At 37.7% G+C, this 21,984-nt stretch overlaps 4 protein-coding genes and 1 pseudogene across 6 annotated transcripts; 4 read left to right on the top strand and 1 right to left on the bottom strand.

The window, feature by feature from the left end:
- The first annotated feature begins 400 nt into the window (after positions 1-400).
- On the top strand, positions 401-2,370 carry LOC113741838 (SNF1-related protein kinase regulatory subunit gamma-like PV42a). The gene is made up of 3 exons (XM_027269481.2): positions 401-758; positions 1,117-1,468; positions 1,887-2,370. Exons 1-3 carry the CDS (start codon positions 541-543, stop codon positions 2,127-2,129), a joined length of 813 nt encoding a protein of 270 aa, XP_027125282.1. The 5' UTR covers positions 401-540; the 3' UTR covers positions 2,130-2,370.
- A 3,364-nt stretch (positions 2,371-5,734) lies between these two features.
- On the top strand, positions 5,735-7,511 carry LOC113741786 (phosphatidylcholine:diacylglycerol cholinephosphotransferase 1). Of its 2 annotated transcripts, none has more exons than XM_072047184.1 (3): positions 5,735-6,375; positions 6,656-6,793; positions 7,120-7,511. In XM_072047184.1, the coding sequence occupies exons 1-3, from the start codon at positions 5,932-5,934 to the stop codon at positions 7,435-7,437; spliced, it is 900 nt and encodes a 299-aa protein (XP_071903285.1). In that variant the 5' UTR covers positions 5,735-5,931; the 3' UTR covers positions 7,438-7,511. The 2 variants fall into 2 exon arrangements, with proteins under 2 accessions (XP_071903285.1, XP_027125209.2); XM_027269408.2 differs by having other exon boundaries at positions 5,741-6,372.
- Positions 7,512-8,499: 988 nt separating this feature from the next.
- Positions 8,500-11,322, bottom strand: LOC113741992 (protein POST-ILLUMINATION CHLOROPHYLL FLUORESCENCE INCREASE, chloroplastic). 2 transcript variants are annotated; one of them, XM_027269672.2, is made up of 8 exons: positions 11,085-11,322; positions 10,536-10,659; positions 10,299-10,383; positions 10,140-10,218; positions 9,610-9,747; positions 9,411-9,523; positions 8,980-9,090; positions 8,500-8,880 (listed from the first exon to the last, which is right to left on the bottom strand). In XM_027269672.2, exons 1-8 carry the CDS (start codon positions 11,212-11,214, stop codon positions 8,761-8,763), a joined length of 900 nt encoding a protein of 299 aa, XP_027125473.2. In that variant the 5' UTR covers positions 11,215-11,322; the 3' UTR covers positions 8,500-8,760. The 2 variants fall into 2 exon arrangements, with proteins under 2 accessions (XP_027125473.2, XP_027125474.2); XM_027269673.2 differs by having other exon boundaries at positions 9,610-9,723; positions 11,085-11,321.
- A 154-nt stretch (positions 11,323-11,476) lies between these two features.
- LOC113741991 (palmitoyl-monogalactosyldiacylglycerol delta-7 desaturase, chloroplastic-like) lies at positions 11,477-13,999 on the top strand. The gene is made up of 5 exons (XM_027269671.2): positions 11,477-12,148; positions 12,338-12,478; positions 12,582-12,722; positions 13,416-13,522; positions 13,660-13,999. Exons 1-5 carry the CDS (start codon positions 11,618-11,620, stop codon positions 13,856-13,858), a joined length of 1,119 nt encoding a protein of 372 aa, XP_027125472.1. The 5' UTR covers positions 11,477-11,617; the 3' UTR covers positions 13,859-13,999.
- A 4,208-nt stretch (positions 14,000-18,207) lies between these two features.
- LOC113742084 (pseudo histidine-containing phosphotransfer protein 6-like) lies at positions 18,208-20,255 on the top strand (annotated as a pseudogene).
- The last annotated feature ends 1,729 nt before the right edge of the window (positions 20,256-21,984 follow it).

Raw genomic sequence — 21,984 nt, 5'->3', positions numbered from 1 at the left:
AATTGTAAATCATTTTATAATTTGCAGTGAAATAATAAAGCAAGGGAAAATGGCATTACAATTGAAGCAAAAACAAAAATTTTTTAGGCAAAATCTAGAAGCCAATGTTGGAAAGAACCTTAAGATGGTACATAGTGAATACTTGTTCACTAGTTTTATCACTCGCATGATGAAGCACGCACGGCTTGTTACTTATGATTATTGTTTGAGCAATAATCATAAGTGTAAAATTGCAGCTTGCTCGCTCACTGGACAAGGAAGCTTCTTTGGTCATTGCTGGGGGTTACTTACCTCGCATTTATGAAATGCGAGGTCTGCTTTTGTTTTTTGTTTTTTTTTTGTTTTTAATTTCGGTGGTAGAATAATTTAGGGAGACTTCGCATTTAGCAAATGCGAGCTCAAAAAACTCACATTTGCTGAATGCGAAGACCTCAAAAACAGACAACCATACACAAAATACTCCCTTTGTAGAATTTTTTTAAAAATCATCATAATTTTAGAAATTTCTCCCCGGGACACTGGATTGGAGCAGGAGGTTCCATGATATTGGAGTCTGATAAGCAGACGGGTGCAGTGAGGAAGCATTATATTGGGATGGTAACCATGTTGGATATCTTGGCACATATTGCTGGAAGGGATGATGTTGAAGCTGGGAATGAAGTTGATGATCTTGCTAAGAAGATGTCTATTCCTGTTTCTTCTATAATAGGTCATTGCCTTGAAAGCCTTAGTTTGTGGACTCTCAACCCTACTACCAGGTAACTATGATGCATTTTTTTATGTTATTTTTTTGGTGTACTAATTTTGATGTTAATTGGCACACCTTTTAATTTATTGTAAGATTAGTGATCATACTTGAAATTTTTGTCTACTCTAAGTATAACCATTTGCTATTAAAGTTTTTGTTAATAATTTTGGCCAATGAATAGTTCAAAGCCGACGTTGCTAGCTCTGGGAAGTTGCTTGCTAGGACTAATTTTTAAACTTCATTCATATCGTTGAAGTTTGTCACATGTTGCACAACTAGGAGTGTGTTTTGAGAGTAGTGTCATGTATGTAAACAGAAATTCTTTCTTGCACTTGTGAAACCACTTAAATTTCGTGTATAAATTGTAGCATGCTGGACTGCATGGAAGTGTTTAGCAAAGGGATACACCGGGCATTAGTACCAATAGACAGCCACATCGAGAATGTAGCAGGAGTAGAGCTTGTGGAGTCTGCATCCAGCTATCGAATGCTGACACAGATGGATCTTTTGAAGTTCTTGAAGGCACACGAGGCCGCCCTTAGAGGTATCCTTTCTCATAGGGTCAGAGAAGCTGGAGCAGTCTCGGACATCATCTTTGGTGTTACGGACAAGGCCAAAGTCATCGATGTCATCAAGTGCATGAGAACAGCTTCCCTCACAGCCGTACCAATTGTTCAATCGTCAAGCGAAATCGAGGAGGACCATTCTCAGCTTATCAATGTATATTCTCGTGAACTAACTTGTTACTTGATAATTTGAAGGGTTTGATTTGACTATGCGATACTCCCATGATGATGCGATCTTGCTGCACATAGTAACTTCATTGGTTACCGGCTAGCTAAGCTTCTTTTTTTTTTTCATGCTCTTGATGTTTTGTCCTTGGTGCCATAGTATTTGTCGTCTCATAGGAGGTTAATACTTTTGGCGTTACAAATTATTTTTCCTTTAGTGGTGCTTCTAATTCGCGCTAAACCATCTTTTTGTTGGTGTCACAATCTTGGTAGTGCTCATTAGATATTTTGAGTATGTATCTCTCGAATGACTGTAGTGAGAATGAGTTTATCTCTTCATAAGATGCCTTGCGTTTTTTTATCTAACCCAAAATCAAATGCAACTTAATTCTTCAGATGAATTGTAGGGGAAAGGTAGGAAGCTTGTGGGCACATTTTCTGCAACAGATTTGAGAGGTTGTCCCATTTCTCAGTTCCAGTCTTGCCTCAAAATGGGGGTGGTGGAATTCCTGGAGAAACTTGCAGACACCCCATTGCACCAAGCAGCTTGCTTGAGAAGCTCAACAAGGGACCCTGTGGTTTGCACACCGGAATCACTTCTAGGTGAAGCTGTTGACAAAGCTGTTACCTATGCCGTCCATCGAGTTTGAGTGGTAGATGGGCAAGGTTTACTTTATGGCCTTATTTCCCTCACGGATATGATAAGAGTCATCAGGGTTTGGCTTCTTGCTGAGCCAGTCTAGCTAGTGTACTCTAAATGAAGTTGTTGCACGTTTGGTTGTAAAATCAGTTGACTAGGTGGAGTTTTTCGTGTAGATTCTGTAGATATCCCGAGTGGGTTTTCTTTTATTTTCTTGTCTTTTTTGTTTATGATGAATCAGTTTGGATGAATTTGCCTTTCTTTTTTGCATCACAAGTTCAAGGAATCAAGAATTGCTGATTTAATAAAGACTTAGATGGGATGATAAATTGATAATATTGGGAGTGTTTGGGTAGGGTAGACCGAGCATATACCGAGTTTGGATTAATTATTTATACTTTATACACTGTCAGTGTAAAATTTGTTTACATTAATTAATTGCAGTGGAATGTGATAGTTTTTTACACTAACAATTATGAATATATGTCATAAATTGAATTTTAAATTTGAAGTTAAATTATATGACATACATCCAACACTCTTGTTAGTGTATATATTAATAATGCATAGAAATTGATTAATATTTTTTATATTGATAATGTGTACGCTATCAGATTTAGATAAATGATAATTATGTAAAATTTAAATTTAAATTTAACGATAATAATGTATATTTGTCCATATATATAATATTTACTTATAAAAAATTACCGTTTCAGATATATATATATTTTTTTTAAAAAAAAAAAAAAAATTAAGCCCTAGAGGTAGGCTATCGGTACGAGAAACTTGTTCTATCTTTGTACGTCTGGGCAGTGTCTTGATTCTCGTGAATCATCTTTATCTGGATAGGGCAAGTCTTGAATGCTTGGCGCTTGAATGGTTTGGACCTTTGAGAGTTTCCTGTGCCGTCAGGTTTCGCACGAAACGGCGAGCGGTGGTCTTAAATTCTGCAACTGTTTCGTTGACTAGTTTTTTCTTTTTTTTTTGGCTCAAAGGATGAAAAAATATTACAGTCCGATAGGACACTCCTAATTCTAATCTACTTACCTCTTATCACAAGATATTCATGATTTTAATTTAATTATATCTTGTCACATTATTAGATTATTAGATGATTTAAACTTTTGAAATAATTTAAGAGTTGATAACTCTTATTTTATATATCTAATGGTGAATTTAATCTCATCGGATGGTGAATTTAATCTTATCGCTATACTACTCAAAAGGAACAATAGAGCTCTCCTAAAGGATGTAGTGTGAAGGGCAAAATCAGCAAGCATTTGAGTGAAAAATCCGGGGAGCTTCTAAACTATCATAGTTGTCTACTTTGGGCCCCTGATATATTTTTTTTTGTTTTTGGTTTGTCCCTAAACAATCAAAAGTGCATAGTTTAAGAACTTCTGACTATTTTAGACATAAGTCTAATCGGAATTAGAGAGCATTTTTGTCCAATATTAATCAATAGCATCGAAAACTTAATCAAATGCATCGAGGGCAGGAGTAAAAGTCTTGAGAAGAGAAAACTATTCATTTTTCTTAAACTCTTCGTTAAATTTCTCCACAAAATTCTCAAATTCATTGGCTTTATACTTAAGAGGGCCATGAAAAATTTGATGAAACTTTGACTACCCAGGTATGAAATCAATGAATTTAGAAATTTTGTAAAGAAACCTAACAAAGAGTTTAAGGAAAATGAAAGGTTTGCTCTTCTTAGGGTTTCTACTCCTACTCTCAATACTTGTTATAGCCTTATAGGTTTCCAACGCTTTTGATTAAAGTTAGACAAAAATGCCCTTCAACTCCGGCTGAACTTAATTATATTTAAAATGGCCAGAAGTTCTTAAACTATGCAATTTGAATATTTCAAAGGCCAGTGAGAGATAAAAAATTTATCAAAGGGCAAAAGTAGACAATTGTGATAGTTTAAGAGCTCGAGTTTTTTTTTTAAGTTGCATGCATTTTTAAAAGATAACTTGTGTTTTTGGTATATATTCCTAAAAAGAAAAAAAAATAAAGAAGAAAAAGATACACACGCACACATACTCCCCTTCTAGTGCTATAGCAGAGTGGCACACCACTACTCAATGCTTGACTCCGTGATTTAATCTTGCATTCGGATGCAAAGTATACAAGACCGCAATAAGAACATGTCAAGGAATGTTGTTTTAGAGCCCTCGCATTGTAATTTTCAACAATTAACAGAAGTTAAAAAAAAAGGATAGGTTAAATCCTTATTCCTACAACTTAAATTTGTACATCTTTAATACGCTAATGACTTTGTTCTATTAACATTGAAAAATTGTACAGTAAGCGTGGATTTAAAATTGGAGTTATTCCCACCATTGTATAAAAATATTAAGGTTGTACCACAAGTAATCCGACTAATTTTGTAATCGAGTAATTATCAGCACTTCCCATGATCGACTTTCATGTACTATCACAACACAATATCGGTCTTAGGCTCCGTTTGATAACACTGAATCTGAATTTTGAATTTTGAATTCTGAATACTGAATACTGAAATAATTAATTTGCTGAATTTTAAGCACTGAAAAGAGATATATGAATGTCTGAATCTTAATGCTGAATCTATTTATACTGCTTGATAAATATTCATAATTTAATGCTTAATAAGCTAGATTGTACAATTTTGCCCTTCTATCTTTTAATCCAAAAAGGAAATAAAACCTATGATTTAATTAACTTAAAATTGTTAGGTATGAAAATGACAATGATTGTGAAGAGCAATGCATACAATGACAATGTTTATTTGTGTGGGAAAAGGGTATGGTTTCATCGTTTTGAGAATGGGAAAACGAGCTTTTAATACTCTAAAAGCACGTTCAATTACATTTCTCAATCTTGCATGTGCTTGGTTAAAGCGTTCTTCTTTTGATCTTGGACGAGAAGCATTTCGAAAATCAGACAACCAATATCTAATATTTCGATATAGTGTCATAAAGCCACGTGTGTGTGGATAAGCTGCATCACATAAATAATATTTATCTGTACAAAAAAAAAATATATCAAAATATAAATGTTTGTGGATGAAAATTACTGCAAAAAAATACTATTGTTAAAAAAAATTTTGAATAGAGAATATCAGGTTGTTTTGTTTAATTAGATAAGGATTTTGAATAAGGAATATTAGGTTGTTTAATTAGATAAGGATTTTGAATGTAATTAACAAACAGGGATATATTTGGTAGATAAAATAAAGTAGTTGAAGTAAATCTCTTGATTCTTATCAAATTAAGCATTCAGCTACGATTCTTGTGCTAAAAAAAATACATACAAATTCAGCACCACTTAATAAGTTCAGCAGGTGAATTTTTATTTATCAAACACCCACAACATCTGAATGTCTGAATGAATTCAGTTTCAGCACTTTTTTATGTTATCAAACAGGCACTTAATCAGGCAAGAAACTCAATCGCGCGCTCCCATGTGACAAAAACGGTCATTTATTAACTTTGATTTGTCCTGTAGAAAAAATTCGACCAATCAAAAAGTCGGCAACCAAAGGGGATTAGTTATTACAAATACTTTTCATTTTACATCACAAACAGCATTAGTCCCCATCAAATTAACATCAAATGACCAAATCACAGCCATCACCTCTGATAAAAAAAAAAACTTTTTTTTTTCCATTTCCTGATGTGGGGTGGGGATCCTTAATCTAAGCTTTCCTCGTGTCCTCCGTCTGCTAAGCATCTCCCCATGTATTTATTGTATTCAACAACCCACCACTCCTGCAAATTGCCCATTTCCGTAATCTCTCTCACCCTGCAACGCCAACTCCATCACCAATGAACGGAGACGCAACCCATCTCCGTTCCAGGAACCGCCAGCACATTAATAAACGTAACGGCTTTTCTCATTCCAACGGCGCCGTAAAAGAATCCAAAGACGATCACCGCTGCCACGACCACGACAACGTAAACCTGATGATCAAGAAGAAGTCCGGTATGGAAAACGGTAAGATAAATTGTAGTGACAAATGTGGGTTGTTTGAGAAGGCTTATTTCATGAGATGGAAAGCGGAGGATGTGTTGGGTGTGGTGCGGTACCACCCTATACCGTGTGTATTCGCAGCCTGCATGTTGTTTTTCATGGGAGTTGAGTATACCCTTCGCATGATCCCGGCGTCTTCTCCGCCGTTTGATCTGGGCTTCGTTGTTACCCTGCCCCTTAACCGTTTGCTTGCCTCTAGGCCTGGCCTCAACAATTTTCTTGCTGGCCTCAACACGGTAGTTGTTAAAATTACTAGTCCTACAATTGATCTGTGTTCTTGATCTCCGATTACATAAATATATATATATATATATATATGCAAACATTGCGGTTTTAACAGTGGAAAATACAGGTTTTTATTAGTATTTCAATGTAAATTTGATGTTCAGAATGCTAAAAGTTAGTAAGTACATCATTTTGTTCCAAGCTACAGTTTTGCTGCATGTTTTACCTACTTGGTTAAAAAAAGTAGTTTCCATGTTATTCTAAACACAAAATTGTACTAATATATATATATAGGTGTTTGTGGGGATGCAAACGGCGTATATCCTCTGGACGTGGCTGGTGGAAGGGCGGCCTAGGGCTACGATATCGGCGTTGTTCATGTTCACATGCAGAGGCGTTCTCGGATACGTTACTCAGCTACCTGTCCCTGAGGTTCGGTTCCTGCAACCTATTTATTTCACCAACGATCTCATCATAGTATTATAATCTCATTTTATTATAGCCTTTTATTTACTGTTAATTAAAAATACAGCTGCACCGGAGGCCAACTTCTTAGTTGGATTTCCCGAGAGAGAATTTTACTTTTTTTGTTTGTTTTTGGTTATAAGTTAAAGAAAAACGAATTTCACCGCTTCGATGGTGCTACTTTTTAGGAAATTTTTTTTAGTTTTTATGAAAGTGCTATTTCTTTTTCCATTTTGCTCTGTTGTTTTTCGCAATTCAGTAACTGAAATTGCGTGTTTGTAATATGTCGGAAGGATTTTTTGGGTTCTGGAGTGGATTTCCCGGTGGGGAATGTATCGTTTTTCCTCTTCTACTCTGGGCATGTTGCTGCATCGGTGATAGCATCTGTAGACATGAAGAGAATGCAGAGATGGGAAATGGCGTGGGCATTTGACGCACTTAACGTACTGCAAGTGGTGAGGTTGCTGAGCACCAGGGGTCATTACACCATTGACTTAGTTGTAGGCGTCGGCGCCGGGATACTGTTTGATTCTCTGGCCGGCAAGTACTTAGAAAAGCACGCTGTAGGGATTACTGCCAGTGGTGGTTATAGTGCTCTCTATGCCATGTAAAGTCATCATTTGGAGCTGTAAAGGAAATTACTAGTAATAATCAGGAATCAAGAATCCTTTTTTTTTTGGGTCAAGATTGAAACGCGCTTCTGAAATGTCAAATATCTGGAAAATAAACAGGTCAAGATTGAAAGCGTTTTATACACCCCACATATTAAATGTTAAGTGCTGTTTCAGGTTAAATCGACATAATTCTTCTCTTTTTTGTTTGTGAAGCCCTTTTCCTGATCACATAGATTTTAGAGGCTGTGACATGAAGATCGATTCTTCAGTCTATACGTGCCAGATGGACACTAGGCTGGGGGATCTTACTACTGATTTTCTCTTCGACAGATAGATATTCAAATGATAGTTTACTAATAGCCACCGTCCTTTTCAGTTTTTTTTTTCAACTGTTTTTTGCAGTAGGATACGGAAACCAGACACGGACGTTAGATTTTAGTTCTGGGTTTACTGAAGCCGCAAGAAGAAGCAATTCTTTAGTTTCCTAACGCCTGATCAACCACTTTTTTTGGAAGCCCCCCCCCCCCCCCCCCCCCCCTTCTCTCAAAATGGCAGATGATGGACACAGTTACCACTCCAAGAAAGCAGAAATTGTTAAACTACTATATTGAGGGCCTACAATTGATCCACCTACTAAATTGAATTAGCGCCAACATCTGTTTGTTTAGGTAATCTTGATCAAGAAAATACTAAGACAAGTAAGGCAGTCAGTAGCTAATTTACTTGTAGTAGTTGATTTTGGCAATTGGGAAACAGACACATACTCTGTTAGTTTTGACACTCCTCGATAGAGCAACTTCACAAGTAGGTTCATATTTCTCAGCCAGAGGAAGCAGAACGTGTTGGACCTTTAATTGATTTTATGATAAGAGGGGATAGCAAGAAAATTGAATCCTCGCACTGTGCAACAGGTTATAGTTACAGGGATACTAATGCATGCACGAAATGATTGGCTGAGTGATTAGTATCTTTGGAGAAAACATTTATGAAAGTGAAGGCAAATAGCAAACAGTCAGAGGGTACAAGAAATGAAAACAATCAGATAGTGCAAAAAGTAGATCTGAGAAGCCATCAGAAAATCCAAATATAAATATACCGTGGGATCTATACAAAAGCCTGCATGCATTTGGGATCGCTTATCAGTTCCATATTGACAAGCAAAAGGTGAGAAGAAACCACTCTGATTCACGAACTAACAATAGGTGACAAACTCAGGAGAATTAATACACTGAACGGAGATCTCTACTAACACTGCTAATAAGGCATTCTCCATACTTGGTACCCCGTCTGTAATCAGGATCAGACACAATATGTATGCTGCTAATCCTCTGAGTCTGAGTCAAGAGGGCAAGAGCCATCGTCCACATTAGCAAGTGGATTAAATAAGGGAGAACTAGGATCAGTGCATCCAACCACAAAATCGAGATTGCAACGATCTCCCTGCATCACCACATCACTTCCAGAGGTAAGTTTGCAAGATTGACCAAATATAATATGCAGCATGACCCGGTAGAAAATGGAAAGGACCATTCTACTTACTCCTTCCACGGATAAGTTACCGATCATAGCACATCTTGTGGCAACAACATTTGTATCTGGAAAGATTGCTTTTTCGCATGCACCATCTCTACTCAGCTCCTGTGCAAGGCCCTTTAGGAACACAATAAATCAAATCAACCATTTTGCAGGCAAATGTTCAATTACCAGAATGATTTCAACTCCTTTGACACTCTTGACAACATAAACCTAGCAGTATGCATGTCTTGTACTCTCTGACAATTGAATAAACTTTAATGGTCATTTGGAGCAATCCTATTCTGATATGAAAAGAAATAACTGCAGGTAGGATTTAAATAAACAAAAGAAACTTGTCACTGAACTTCTTTACTGAAATATTTAAGCTCTTTGAAGAATGTAGACTTGCAGTGATTTTGTTTTAGCACATGTAGCATACTCAAGCGAATCATTACCTCAGTGAAAAATTCAATAGGTCTATTCCTCCATGGCCTTGGAACTTGAATTTGCAGTCTGTATGGACCATCCCACTCAGTTCCATTTGTAAATGAAAAAATCAAACTCAAAGCTGCAATATATTGCTAAACAGAATGAGCTCCACTGAGAGGAGAAAAATAACTATGGGGAACTTGGAATGAATTTGTTAAAAGGTACCATGCTTTGGGATGCATATCTGGATAGTGTAGATTGGTGGATCAACTTTGCCTCGAACTTTCTGAAGCATTGCCCTGGGCTGACCACCACACATGATTGGCTGATTGAAACCTCCTGCAGCAGAAATGTCTCTACACACTAATAAGTAAAAGGATTAATTTTCTATACACCGACAGTGTATATACTTTCACTATTGGATGCATGACACATAATCTAAATTTGAATTTGAAACCCAAATTTTGCATATGTATCGTGCATCTAACCGTGATAGTGTATACACTGTCAGTCAGTGTATATAAGATTTACTCTAAGTAAAAATGGTTTATCTCATTGTGATGTTTACAACTGTGGATCTAGATTAGCATTTAAATGCAGATAGAATCCAAGAAGGAGTAGTGTTGCATTCTTCCCCTCTTATACCATATGCTTCCTTAATCTTTGTCTCTGACCAATACACAAGAAGCTGAAGGATTGAAGTGTAGCAAAGTTTTTGATGTCAAATGCAGAGCTCAGATATTAAGCAAGAATACCATTAAATGCAATGCCAAATTCTTCATTTGGAACAAGCTTGTTTGCAGCTGGATTGTAGAAAACCTTTAGTTTCTCTCCCTGCGAAGTGTAAAAATGCATGATTAAATGAACGTCCAAATCAATAAACTAGAGTTAATATTACATGACTGAGGTCATACAGCAGTTGGAGGAAGGCCATTCATAGTTTTCCAATAAATTGGAGCTCTTCCAAGGTCAAATTCAGCCCATGTTGGGAGTTTGTAGCTGGAGAATTGAATGCATTTAGTCAGCCATGGATAATCTTGATTCTTATTGCTTGAGACGAATTACATCAGGAACTCGAACCTCAAAGATAAACTGATTCATGGCAGACTCCTTGGGACCTAAACAAAGCATGTCTCAGTAAAATAACTCACTCTGTAACTTCTTCTACAGGGCTTGCTGCAACTGACGCAGCAGCTGTAACAATTCTGGAAATCTTAGCCATCTTCCGTTTAACTGGAAAACATCTTCTCAAGGAAGCTCCCATACAGTTGGAAACTGAAATAAGATACATAGGTCAATTGGAAAATTGAATTTAAAGCCAATCCTTCCTTAATCGGTCCTTGACATTGTGTCCTGTTTCTGATCAGAGTTAGGCACTAGTGCATCAGATAATCTGAACCCGAAACCAAAATAATTATGATTATGCAGCAATGACTAGATAGCTAGCATAATCCGGAGGTACACAAGCATATTTGCTGCTCTATTTGGCTGTGGGAGTTCAAAGCACTATGAATCATATGGTTAATCAACAAGAGTCTTAGGTTCGGTCAAATATCAAAACAGTATCCTACACCTGTAGTAATGACAATTAAAATAGACAAGCTGTCCTAGTGTAGATCAAGAATCTTTCTTATGCTAAATAAAAGATTAAAGCTACAGTAAATTAGCATTGAAAGGATCAAAAGATTGCAATAGCTCACCATAAGTGCTTGCAACAGATACGCTGGTATTACTACTTGAAGCAGAACGTGTTGCAGATACAATTTGCTGGGAAGAAGCAAAGAGTGAAGCACTGCTTGTTGCTGCTGAGCCGGCCGCAGTCACTGCCATTTTGCATAGAAACAGGCAAGACAGATTGAGAAGTGAGACGGGGCTTCAGATAGAGAGGATAGCATTTCTTTAAAAGGGAACCACATAACACACTTCCCATGCCCACACAAATATGAAATATCTTTAACAACAAAAAGGGACAAAACCCCAAAATTGGCATTTTGGGTGTGAACCCACAGAAATATCTTACGTCTCAGTTTCGGCCATACAGATATGACCTAGTCCCACCGCCTTATCAGTTCTCATCTCCTTTGCCAAGCTGGCTCTCTGTCTCTCAACGGTTTGACCACAGAAAATCTTCCCTGGCTCCTACACCAAATAACCTTGATAACTCAATTTTTGAGAAACCCCTCAATAAAACAAGGGCCTTCTTGCCCGTATTCAACATCCCAAGGCCTAAAAGATGGCTTTTTTAGCAACACCATCACCTAGAGCTAAATCCTGTTCCTTTGCACCTCTTCAGTGCTCAAATCAAAGGCCAAGACGAGTCATATTTCATGAATTGAATTCATTGAGTAAAAATGCCAAATATACGCTCCAAATTTCGTATTTGCGTGCACAAAGAGTGAAGAGAGTAATTCCAATTGTCAGGGCAGCATCAGCGCCAGTGGAAGAAAGTGAAGAAAAATCAAGAATTGGGAGGATTTTACTATCCGACGTGGTGGTGAAGAGGAAAAGGAATGTGTATTGGGGTAGAAAGTGGAATTCTTTGGACATTGGTACAGTTGGGGTGGTGGCGGCCATGCATTTTTTGAGTCTTTTTGCTCCATTTACATTCAATTGGGGTGCTTTTTGGATTGCTGTTGGATTGTATGTGATCACAGGGCTCTTGGGTATCACCCTTTCTTTTCATCGAAACCTTTCCCACAGGAGTTTCAAACTTCCTAAGTGGCTTGAATATTTCTTTGCCTATTGTGGTGTCCAAGCACTTCAGGTTAGTTTGATGCCTATCCCGTTATGGGAGTTTCTTCCTTTAAAGTTAAAGTTTGATTTTTGCGAAGCACGTTCTGAAAATTTGGATTGGTTACTGTTAAAAATTCTGTAATTTTCTGGCCAGACTATGAAAGCTTCAAAGTTTTATTGGTAAAGATTGAGATTTTATGCGTGTGAATTCTGTTTGCAGGGGAATCCAATTGACTGGGTGAGTACACATAGATACCACCATCAATTTTGTGATTCCGACAAAGATCCTCACAGCCCCATTGAAGGATTTTGGTTCAGTCACATGAGTTGGCTCTTTGACACTAATGCTGTTGTGAAGAGGGTAAATTGGTTTTTGCCTTCATTTTCTTTACTTTTTTTTTTTTTCCTCTTTTCCCTTTCTGGTTGTGTTCTTCGCTGATTCCGCCGAGGTCCGCTATTTTCAGTGTGGAAATCCCACCAATGTTGTTGATTTGGAGAAGCAGCCGTTCTATAAATTCCTCCAAAGCAGTTATATTATCCATCCAATAGCATTTGCAGCTATCTTGTATGCGGTTGGAGGGTTTCCTTATATTGTTTGGGGAATGGTAAGTTGAAAAAGTATTCTGCGTTCTTTCATAAAGCCAACTTAGTAGTTTTGCAGGAGAGAATTATCTATTTCACCCTGTCAAGAGAGTTAAAAGGAACCGGCTATCATCCATTATACAGTAGACTTTCTGTATAAGGTAGCACTTCTGGGCAACGTGCATGGATTTGTCATACGGCGTATCCAGTCTGCAGAAGAGTTTAAACTAGGTAGGCCAGCACTAACATGGGGTTAGGCTTCTGCTTAGTCTTCTTGCCACTAACCATCTGGACCAGTACTACTAGGCTAGTTGAGGCAATTGGTCCCAGGCTATCAAGTGGAAAAGTGAGTGTTTGATTTTGTGGTCAGAAACCAAGAGCCACAAATATGTGATGCACAAACATCACTCTCACAGCGCAAAATTTTTGTTTGGAACGCAATTTTTCTTTTTTGGACATATTTTTCGATCACTTTTTTATTTTATATGCATCAAAGCATTACAATGCAATTTTTTATATAAAAAAAAAACTCCAAAAAGTGGCAATCTAAACGGGAGATGCACGAATTTTGCTAGATAATTCATTCATGCTTATGTTCTTTCTGCATCAAGAGAACAGAGGTTACGTTTCAGTTAGCTGCGAAGAGAGTGAACAAAAAGTGAGTGAGGACACAGGAGGCCAACTTAATGATATTTGCAATTTTTTGGGGAATGCAGGGAGTGAGAATCGTGTGGGTATACCACATCACTTGGTTTGTGAATTCAGCTTGCCATGTTTGGGGAAATCAGGTCTGGAACACCGGTGATCTCTCCCGGAATAACTGGTAATGAACCTTTTTTTTTTTTTTTTCTGCAAGCTCTCTCTTGTTACCGATCAATTAATTCATAATCTTTTTCTTTTGTATCTTTAAATTGTTTTCTAGTAGTAAATAATAATATTTGTAAAATTTTGTCACCACAGGTGGGTTGCATTGCTTGCATTTGGAGAGGGCTGGCATAACAATCACCATGCTTTCGAACATTCAGCCAGACATGGACTGGAATGGTGGCAAATTGACGTGACTTGGTATGTAGTGAGGCTACTTCAAGCGATTGGATTGGCCACTGCTGTTAAGCTACCGACCGAATCTCAGAAGCAGAGAATGGCCATCAACAATTGATTACAGGATTTGTCATTGATTCATTGGAGGGTTAATTTTGCGATTGAAGATTAAAAGTACTTGTAGTTCATTACTTCGAACAGACTTTGGTTAGCCGATTTTCTTGACTGTCCCATATTTGAGAAAACCACGTTTTTGGAATGTCACCATTTACTGCTACTAGTCTACCATGACCTGTCTGTTTTCCTATACAGCAGATCGTGACATTTTTAGATTTTCATTATCTAACCATCAAATAAATAGTGACAGGCCATTTTATTGGAGAAATCTGGAAAACGTGTGTAGCAAGCAAAATGAATTCACGGTTTGATCAACTACTAGTATTTGTGTTAGGTATAAAGAAAATACGCGGTCGTACTACATTATTAGAATTCATTTTCTTTAATTTTGGACGTAAACTAGCTTCCGTAATCTCGAGTTAGGAAACTGAGGCCCAAAACAAAGGCATGGTGGAAAGTCACAGAATGCGAATCCAGTCCACAACTACTTTCTCCTATTAGTGTCCATAAAGATTTCAGACCTGCAAAGCCCAAGACGATCTCATGCCAAAATTTTATTGGAAACAACCGGATTTAAGCAAACACCTGACCATTACTTTAATATGATCACGCTTTTTAAAGTTTGAGCCACTACTACAATGCTTCAACAATTCGTACACTGACAACTTATTCAAGAAAATGAATATTGATAGCTGAATGATTGATTACATAAGCAACCGTCTCGAGCAATGAATCGGGCGGTCTCAATTTCAAATCCCATTTCCACCACTGTCAGTAAAATAAAGAACCTCCTCGTCACACGCACGCTAGGTAATTGATTAGTTGTTTGACATATAATTCAGGGTCGAAGAAGAAAAAGGGGGCGGGGGAGCATATGTATTCCCCAACATTTGGAATTTCGAAGCTCAAAAACAGAAAAAAAAAAAAGCTTTAGGGCGGATAAAATTACTGCTGATTGAGGAGGAATTGTCGAACAAATAATACCCACAGGAACTAAGCACGGGAGCACAAAAAAACATGACTATCAAAGCCTATTATCATATGTTTAATCAGCTCATGAGAATCACTTTTTTTGCCTTCAAAAAGTGTATCACTTTCTTAATTTAAATAATTTGTGTCATTGCATGCACACTCCATCTCGATCTCTGCAATTTTTGCTTGCGTCACTCACAACCATGCGCTACTTACAACAGCAAAAATGTTCTTCTTCTTTTTTTTTTTTTTCCCTTTCCTACAGAAAAATGTATGTTATGTGCTGCTTTAATTTTTCCTTATTCAGGGGGGTACTTGTCGATCATGACTTCCAAAAAAACCACTTGTGTCGCTAATACTTTTTTTTTTTTTTTTTTTGGGCTGGAAGTTGGTTTCTGCTTTCAATTCAAACATTTTTGCGGGCTGATTGTGCACAGGAAATGTGTCTAGTTATAACGGTCATCTAGCACTGATAAATACTAGTGCTAAAGTAAAAAATGCATAAGCATTTTTTTTTTGTTAGGCTAGCATACGTCAAAGATGAAGCATGCTTAGGCAGCGAGTAACTCGAGGCTGTATAAATCAGGCCACAGAGTGTTTCTCCAGCTAAAACTAAAGAAAAATTACTCCCATCCTCTGGACTACCTTAATTTGAACACACACCTTATACTAGTTTAATGCAAGATTTCCAACCAATGCGTCATTCACTGAACATTAAAGGAGACGCAAAGTAAAATTTACCTCCAAAATAATGCACAGCGGAGAAATAATGGAGTACGTCATCAATATATAGGTAAATCTTCTTTTAAATTTTCAAATTTCCAGTACAAGAATAGCTACCATAATCTCACTTTTAACTAGACCAGATAGAGTTTCTCTCACCCCCAAAAAAAGAAAAAAAAAAAAAAAAAAAAAAACTAGACTGGATAGAGTACAGCGAAAGTCCTTCAAGTATGCGTAGTATATCATGACTATCTCGTTTTTGTAGCCAATTGAGAAGAAGTACTGAGCCAAGTTTGATTCTTGAATTTGACGAAGAAGGTGATAATTACCTTAAGCTCTCCAAGCAATCAAAATGGTGATAATTGTTCTTGTCCGATTGATCGAATGGAGGATTAATGCGGTTAAAAAGCGGTCCATCATACATTTGCGATCATCTTTTTTTTTTTTTTTTTTTTTTGGGTGGGGAGTTCATAGCCTTGAAGACTTCCACGATGCCCCGTGCCCAATGCTCCAATTCTACCACCTAACCATTGAAAAGTCTCATCATTCCCTCAAACCCTTTTGCAGGCTCTGCCTCCTCATGCAATTTTAGTACCACTGTATCAACACTCCCATTTTGTTGCCAAGTGTGTGCCACTATTCACTGCTCCCGTAACCTTAAAGCAAAACAAAATCTTTAAAACAAAAAAAAAAAAAACTGAATAATGAATGTCATAGAGCTAGTTTACCGGGGGCTAAACTGGTGCCCAAACTTCAAGGCTAATAGCCTGCGAGCAAGATGAGGGTGACTGGGTCAGGAGTTAGGACAACAGGGGCATGGTCTTCCTTGGTTGTTTTTTTTTTCCTTGAGAGTAAGACTTAAAAAATGAAAAATGTGAAAGAAAGAGTCAGAGGAAAAAGTGAAAGAAAAGTGAAGAGTGTAGTATGGTTTTGGCAGCATGCAGGAAAGGTATGTGCTGGTGTTGTTTATGTTGGTGTTGGTTTTTTTTATGTGTAAAGAGAGAAAGAAAGATGTGAGCTGACAAGTTTACAAGCGGGTGCAGGGAGTTGTCGGGTTGGAGGTGCTGAGGGAGTGTGCAAACGCCGCACCTTTGGCAGGCAAAAGTAGACAGCACGCGGAGGTGAGTAGTTCCCCTCCCGAAGGAAGGGGGGGGCTACAGAAGGAGGAGGTCACCGCCGCCACCATCCGCCTGTAGCGAGTGATGGTGTTTTGGATTGGACAAGCAGAGGCCAACAGCAGCAGAAGGCTAAGAAGACAAAGCACACACTTCCAGCGCCTCTCTCAATTCTGTAATCTGTAAGGTGCAGCCAGCAGTTTTTTGTATGGTCTGGCCGTAGTCCCAGCTGGTCCGGTTGATATCCCACATTCACCTCGATTTGTTCCTAATTTAACTGCTACCACCCGTCTCTTCCTAAATGGTCTTTCCCCATATGTGAACGAATTGTAATTACTGGCTTTTTCTTTTTCCTTTTAATAATGCAACAGACTGATCAATCATCAATGTCTTGCTTTGTTTCTGGCACCAGAGCTATATAGAAGTCATCAGTAATTTCTACTCATATATAGGATCTAGCAATACAAGAATCAAAGATGAGAACAAGAACGCATGCTAGTCAAAGCTAGTCGTAACTCAATTGTTAATAAAGATGCCATTGAACTTCTAAAGAAATCAGAAGAGACTCTCATAAATTTTTACCAGGAGATAAAAGGTTACTAGCAAAATCAGAGATATTTTCTGTCTGTTCCTAAAGAATAACATATTGGGGGGGCATTGCAACTTAAGAGTTCGTTTGGATTGCTATTTTCTAAAATTTTTGTAAAAAAATTATACTGTAATGATTTGATATATATATAAAATAAAGAGATAATTAAAAAATGCGTTCATAAAAAATATTTTAAAAAAATGGCAATACAAACAAATCCTAAATTTATTGTAATTACGTGCAAGTCACAATTTATCTACTTAATTGTAATTGAGCCCAATGAAAGCAACAAAATAAAGCAAATTTTTTTTGGCAACGCATTGAGATAAGTAAGTTGGTGCAATTTTGAGAACTTACCAATTGCATGATTAAAGAATGTAAGCAAGAAAATAAAGCAATTTTTTTTTTTTGGCAATGCATTGAGATAAGTAAGTTGGTGCCATTTGGGTAACTCACCAATTGCATGATTAAAGAAACAAGACGATCAATAAGGAGGAAGTCGTAAGCAAAAGTCATGCTTCAAGGAATTCTGAAAGAACCCAACAAAAAAAAAAAAAAAGAAGGGAAAAAGGGGTGAGAGTAAAGTAGTCTAGTAGGGTACGAAGAAGACAGCGGGGATAAGGGGTGAGAGCACGCGCCATGATGATACGTGTCTGCAAGAGTACAAAGAGGTACAATTTGTCCTCTTTCGCCTCAAATGAGTGGGGTCAAGTCAAGACCCCGCCCCGTCCCTAATACCCTCCACCATCGATCTGTCCCACCTCTAGTCTTAATCTCGGCCTTTAAATTGATTCAAACCAGCCTTCCACTTCTCCACAGTCGCTGTTGTTGTCGTCCTTTGTCCTACTCCTCAAGAAAGAAAGCAACACAAAAGCCCTTGAAAAGTACTCAAGCCCCGCACTCCCCCCCCCCCCCCAGCAACCCAAAAAAAAAGGTACTCTTCCTCCCCAACCAAAAAGGGAAAAAAAAAAAAAAGAGAAGTCCATTAATTTGCATCCTTCCACTTCCAGTTACAGAAGTATCATCTCCTCCCTTTTGTTTCTCTCTTTTTCTTTTTTTGGAAAAAAAAAAATTCAGTCAAAACGGGTCTACCGTTGTGGATGCTTGTTTTGGGGGCGGAGCGGTTACGACTAGACATGAACCGCTTGCTTGCGTTACTTTTCCACCAGGTTCTTCACCCTATTTTTTTTTGTTTGGCTTTAATCTGGCATTGTTTTTCTCTTTTGCTCTTGATTCTTGATCAGCATAGTACTAAAATGCAACTGTGGTCTCTTCTCTGAAGGGGGTGCTCGATGAGCAGTTCTTGCAGCTTCAGCAACTGCAAGACGAGTCCTCTCCGAACTTCGTATACGAGGTTGTTAACATTTATTTCCACGAGTCCGAGAAGCTGTTGAGGAATCTTCGAGGATTGTTGTAATATACACCACAACCACTACTAGTCTACTACTACTCTTTTCTTTCTTGCTCGTGTTTTGTCCTCATGATCAAACCCACAAAATTGCACCTGCACTGTAAAGCTTATGAATGATATTTGTGGGCCTTTGTTACTTAGCATGGACTGGAGAGGACAAATAAAAAGTTATACTGCCGTGTTACATTTGTAAAAAAGAACCAACTCTCATGTTCCTTTTTTTTTTTTTTTTTTTTGTATTTTTAAGGGATTTATTACATATCTTTCCTTGAATAATACGGTGATGAATGATACACAGGCTGGATAAGGAGTTCTCGGATTACAAGAAGATGGGAATACATTTAAATCAATTTATAGGAAGCAGCCAGCTCAAGCATTGGTGCCAAAAGGGTCAGGGCTGTATGCGTCGCCTTTCGCGCTGCTTCTGAGCAGAATAACAGAGCTGGGTAACAACACTACTACTAAACTAAGATCAGCGCTGCCTCTCTACTTCTTAACCTTTCCTTCTCTCTGCATTTGCGCCTTCACATTCTTACATACCCTCTAAAAACGCTCTGAAAGAAAGTTTTCAAATGTTTTTTTTCCTTTAAACAGTACTAGACATTACCTGCAGCATTTCGCAAATTCACACAACTTTTCCTTAACGTGCTTCTCGCAAGTCAGAAACTAGCTGAATTATGGCTTTTTTGGACCATGAAGCCTGAGATATTTTCTTATCTTATATTAATCGGTTTATTTCTTTGGTTTACGAGTGCATGTGTACTTTAACTTTCAGCGTCCTTGATATGGTATTTATATATATATTTTTTCAGGTGTTTGAGAGTGTTGGAGTTGCTAGAACATGAGTACTGTTATCTCAAGAACAAACTCCACGAACTCTTCCAGGTATATATATAGTATACCTGCTGTTCTAGTCAAACTAACCAACTTTCCGGGCATTATTTTCTTAGACATTTAAATCACTTTTTGAAGATTTCAGGTTCTTATTTTCTAAATTTTGTTGAAACTACTAACTTTAGTATTTGTTTAACCATAATTTGCAATAAATAAGCAAGCATGTAATCCTACTATTTATATGCTGCTTTGACAACCAATGACAAATATGTTCCGTTTGACCGGAAAAAGGGAAAAAAAAAAAAAATCGTTCAAGCAGTGGCAATAATAGGGGGGTAGCGAGAGTCTCTTTTGTTAGTGCAAAAAACTTTGAACTAAAACCATGATATCCTTCATGATTCAGATGGAACAACAGCGAGTATTAGCAGCTGGAGTCAGGTATCCAATGCAGAATTGAAAACAGCCAATTTTAGCATCGGAAAATGAAGCCAGAAGAAAAGGGGTTGACAGGCGAATCACATAAATATTCACCTGCATTTAATGTTGGAGGTGCTGTTTTTCGAAAATGGTCTTGTTTGTAGTGTGGATTTTGGGAGAAACTTTGCATCGTACTTGCTGGCGGTTTTCTGTAGTAGTAGTAGTAGCAGTATTGAAGGCTGCAAGTTCTGATTTTGATATCGAGTCTACAGATTCAGCTTTAATGTCCATTTACTGCTTGCTCTTTATGAAACTGCCGCTTTTTTTGTTGTAAGTTTGTGCAACATCTATCCATCTATTTTTCAGGACTTCTCAAAAAGTAGTTCCCCAGCAGGGATACGAGCAAATCTCACTTTTATGTGATCAACAAGGAGGATCTATCTATATCTTCAATCAACATAAATGTGTGTGCAAAAACTACCATGCATTGGAACATCAATCAATCAAACCGACTTTGTTTCAAACCAGTCTATCAAGAAATATATGGTCAGCCAAGATTCTGTGTCATTAATGAGTACAGATCGGTCTTTTACGTCTGTCCTGCCTCGTCTTACCACCCAACGGCTCTTGACCGACATTAACATCTGGTTGCTCAACAAACATTTACCAGTAGTCCAACTCCCGGCTATGCCACACTTAGTTAGTTCCCAATACAACTCGCTCGAGAAAATTTTGTTCTGATTCCACGATTTTCCATTTTTTACTTTCTATCCGTAGCAATGTAAGCCTTACAGGCCATTTTTGTTTCTGGGCTTACATTTGCCCCCAACAGAAGTTTTGTGGCATGTGAGAAGCCTGCAACTCCGGCATGGGTTGATTCAATGGGCTCACGTATTACAGATATGTAATAATCGCATCTTTAACGCTCGTTGGATGTTGACTGTGAACTAGACACTTATTTATATTTTATATTTTAATGAACAAGTATTGAACTTTTTTTTTAAAATTTTTTTCTACTAAGAGAGGGTTGAAATTTAGAGAGGGAGAAAGGGAATTAGAATCTAAACTTTTACATTTTAGACTTTAATTCTAACCACGAGACCAAGACTTTTCGGTGATAGTGAACTTTTTTACCACATGTTATTATTATTATTTTTTTTTTTTTGGGTACCACTTGTTATCTCATATTCCTTTCTCCTATAACGAAATACATCGTGAATGCATTCACTTAGTAGAGATCACTTTTCTATGTTCATTGACGAGGTAATTTTTGAACGGTTGAACCGAGTCAAATTGAAGAAGTGACTTCGAGATGATTGAACAAGTTGAAATAACCCACCTATCAAATCTGCAATGTACGGGGCTTGGTCCCCCGATCTTACTCCGACGATCAAATCAGTTAGGGTATTCAATCGTAAACTAGAAGTGGTTTAAGAGTCTCAAGTGTGTATTTCTGAATGCATACCTTTCCTACGGATGAGAGAGTATTTATAGTAGATAGAACAGTGGGAAGAATGATGAGTCCAATTCTCATGGATCTGAGACTGACAGGAACAGTGTTAGGACTAATAGACAAGACATAACAGTGGTCATGTCATTTTGTCACGTTACTATCATATCATCCCATCATATAGAAGTCAACTTTTCCAATGGGATGTCAGGTATTAGAGGGCGGAGATAGAGGGCCGAGCCGATGTAAGACCACCATGGGAAGACTGAGGTCGGTCTCATGGGTAAGGTAACGAGCCGAGATGGCATAAGCCCTGAGAAGATTACCTCGGCCAATCACTAAACCGAGGAAGGCTGAGATGACCGCCCTCAGTCATATATAGGGAAGCATTTACAGATCCTAGGGAGAGGGTTGGAAGAGGACGGAGAAATAAGCAAATTACTCAGTTGGGTTCTCATTAGTAAGAAAACGGAGTGAAAGAGGACACTGTTAAAAATTTGTCCTTCTTTTCTTTTTTCTTTTTTTTTTTGGCTGGGCTCTTTGTTTACCCGTTAACCAAAACTATATGGTTTCTTGTATACTTTATTTTGACTTTCTTCCATGGGCTGGGCTTTGA

The sequence above is a fragment of the Coffea arabica genome, chromosome 4e (genome assembly GCF_036785885.1).
Source record: "Coffea arabica cultivar ET-39 chromosome 4e, Coffea Arabica ET-39 HiFi, whole genome shotgun sequence".
NCBI classification, from domain to species: domain Eukaryota; kingdom Viridiplantae; phylum Streptophyta; class Magnoliopsida; order Gentianales; family Rubiaceae; genus Coffea; species Coffea arabica.
The sequence above is the reverse complement of the archived record's forward strand: the minus strand, read 5'-3'. Positions and strand labels throughout refer to the sequence as shown.

Coding starts and splice junctions, on each gene's coding strand:
- LOC113741991 (XM_027269671.2), top strand. CDS start 11,618: ATGGCTTTTTTAGCAACACCATCACCTAGAGCTAAATCCTGTTCCTTT. Junction 12,149..12,337: donor GTGGTGTCCAAGCACTTCAG/GTTAGTTTGATG, acceptor TTCTGTTTGCAG/GGGAATCCAATTGACTGGGT. Junction 12,479..12,581: donor CTAATGCTGTTGTGAAGAGG/GTAAATTGGTTT, acceptor CGCTATTTTCAG/TGTGGAAATCCCACCAATGT.
- LOC113741838 (XM_027269481.2), top strand. CDS start 541: ATGATATTGGAGTCTGATAAGCAGACGGGTGCAGTGAGGAAGCATTAT. Junction 759..1,116: donor ACTCTCAACCCTACTACCAG/GTAACTATGATG, acceptor TATAAATTGTAG/CATGCTGGACTGCATGGAAG. Junction 1,469..1,886: donor ACCATTCTCAGCTTATCAAT/GTATATTCTCGT, acceptor GATGAATTGTAG/GGGAAAGGTAGGAAGCTTGT.
- LOC113741992 (XM_027269672.2), bottom strand. CDS start 11,214: ATGGCAGTGACTGCGGCCGGCTCAGCAGCAACAAGCAGTGCTTCACTC. Junction 10,660..11,084: donor ATCTGTTGCAAGCACTTATG/GTGAGCTATTGC, acceptor ATCTTATTTCAG/TTTCCAACTGTATGGGAGCT. Junction 10,219..10,298: donor ATGGCCTTCCTCCAACTGCT/GTATGACCTCAG, acceptor TACACTTCGCAG/GGAGAGAAACTAAAGGTTTT.
- LOC113741786 (XM_072047184.1), top strand. CDS start 5,932: ATGAACGGAGACGCAACCCATCTCCGTTCCAGGAACCGCCAGCACATT. Junction 6,376..6,655: donor TTGCTGGCCTCAACACGGTA/GTTGTTAAAATT, acceptor ATATATATATAG/GTGTTTGTGGGGATGCAAAC. Junction 6,794..7,119: donor CTCAGCTACCTGTCCCTGAG/GTTCGGTTCCTG, acceptor ATATGTCGGAAG/GATTTTTTGGGTTCTGGAGT.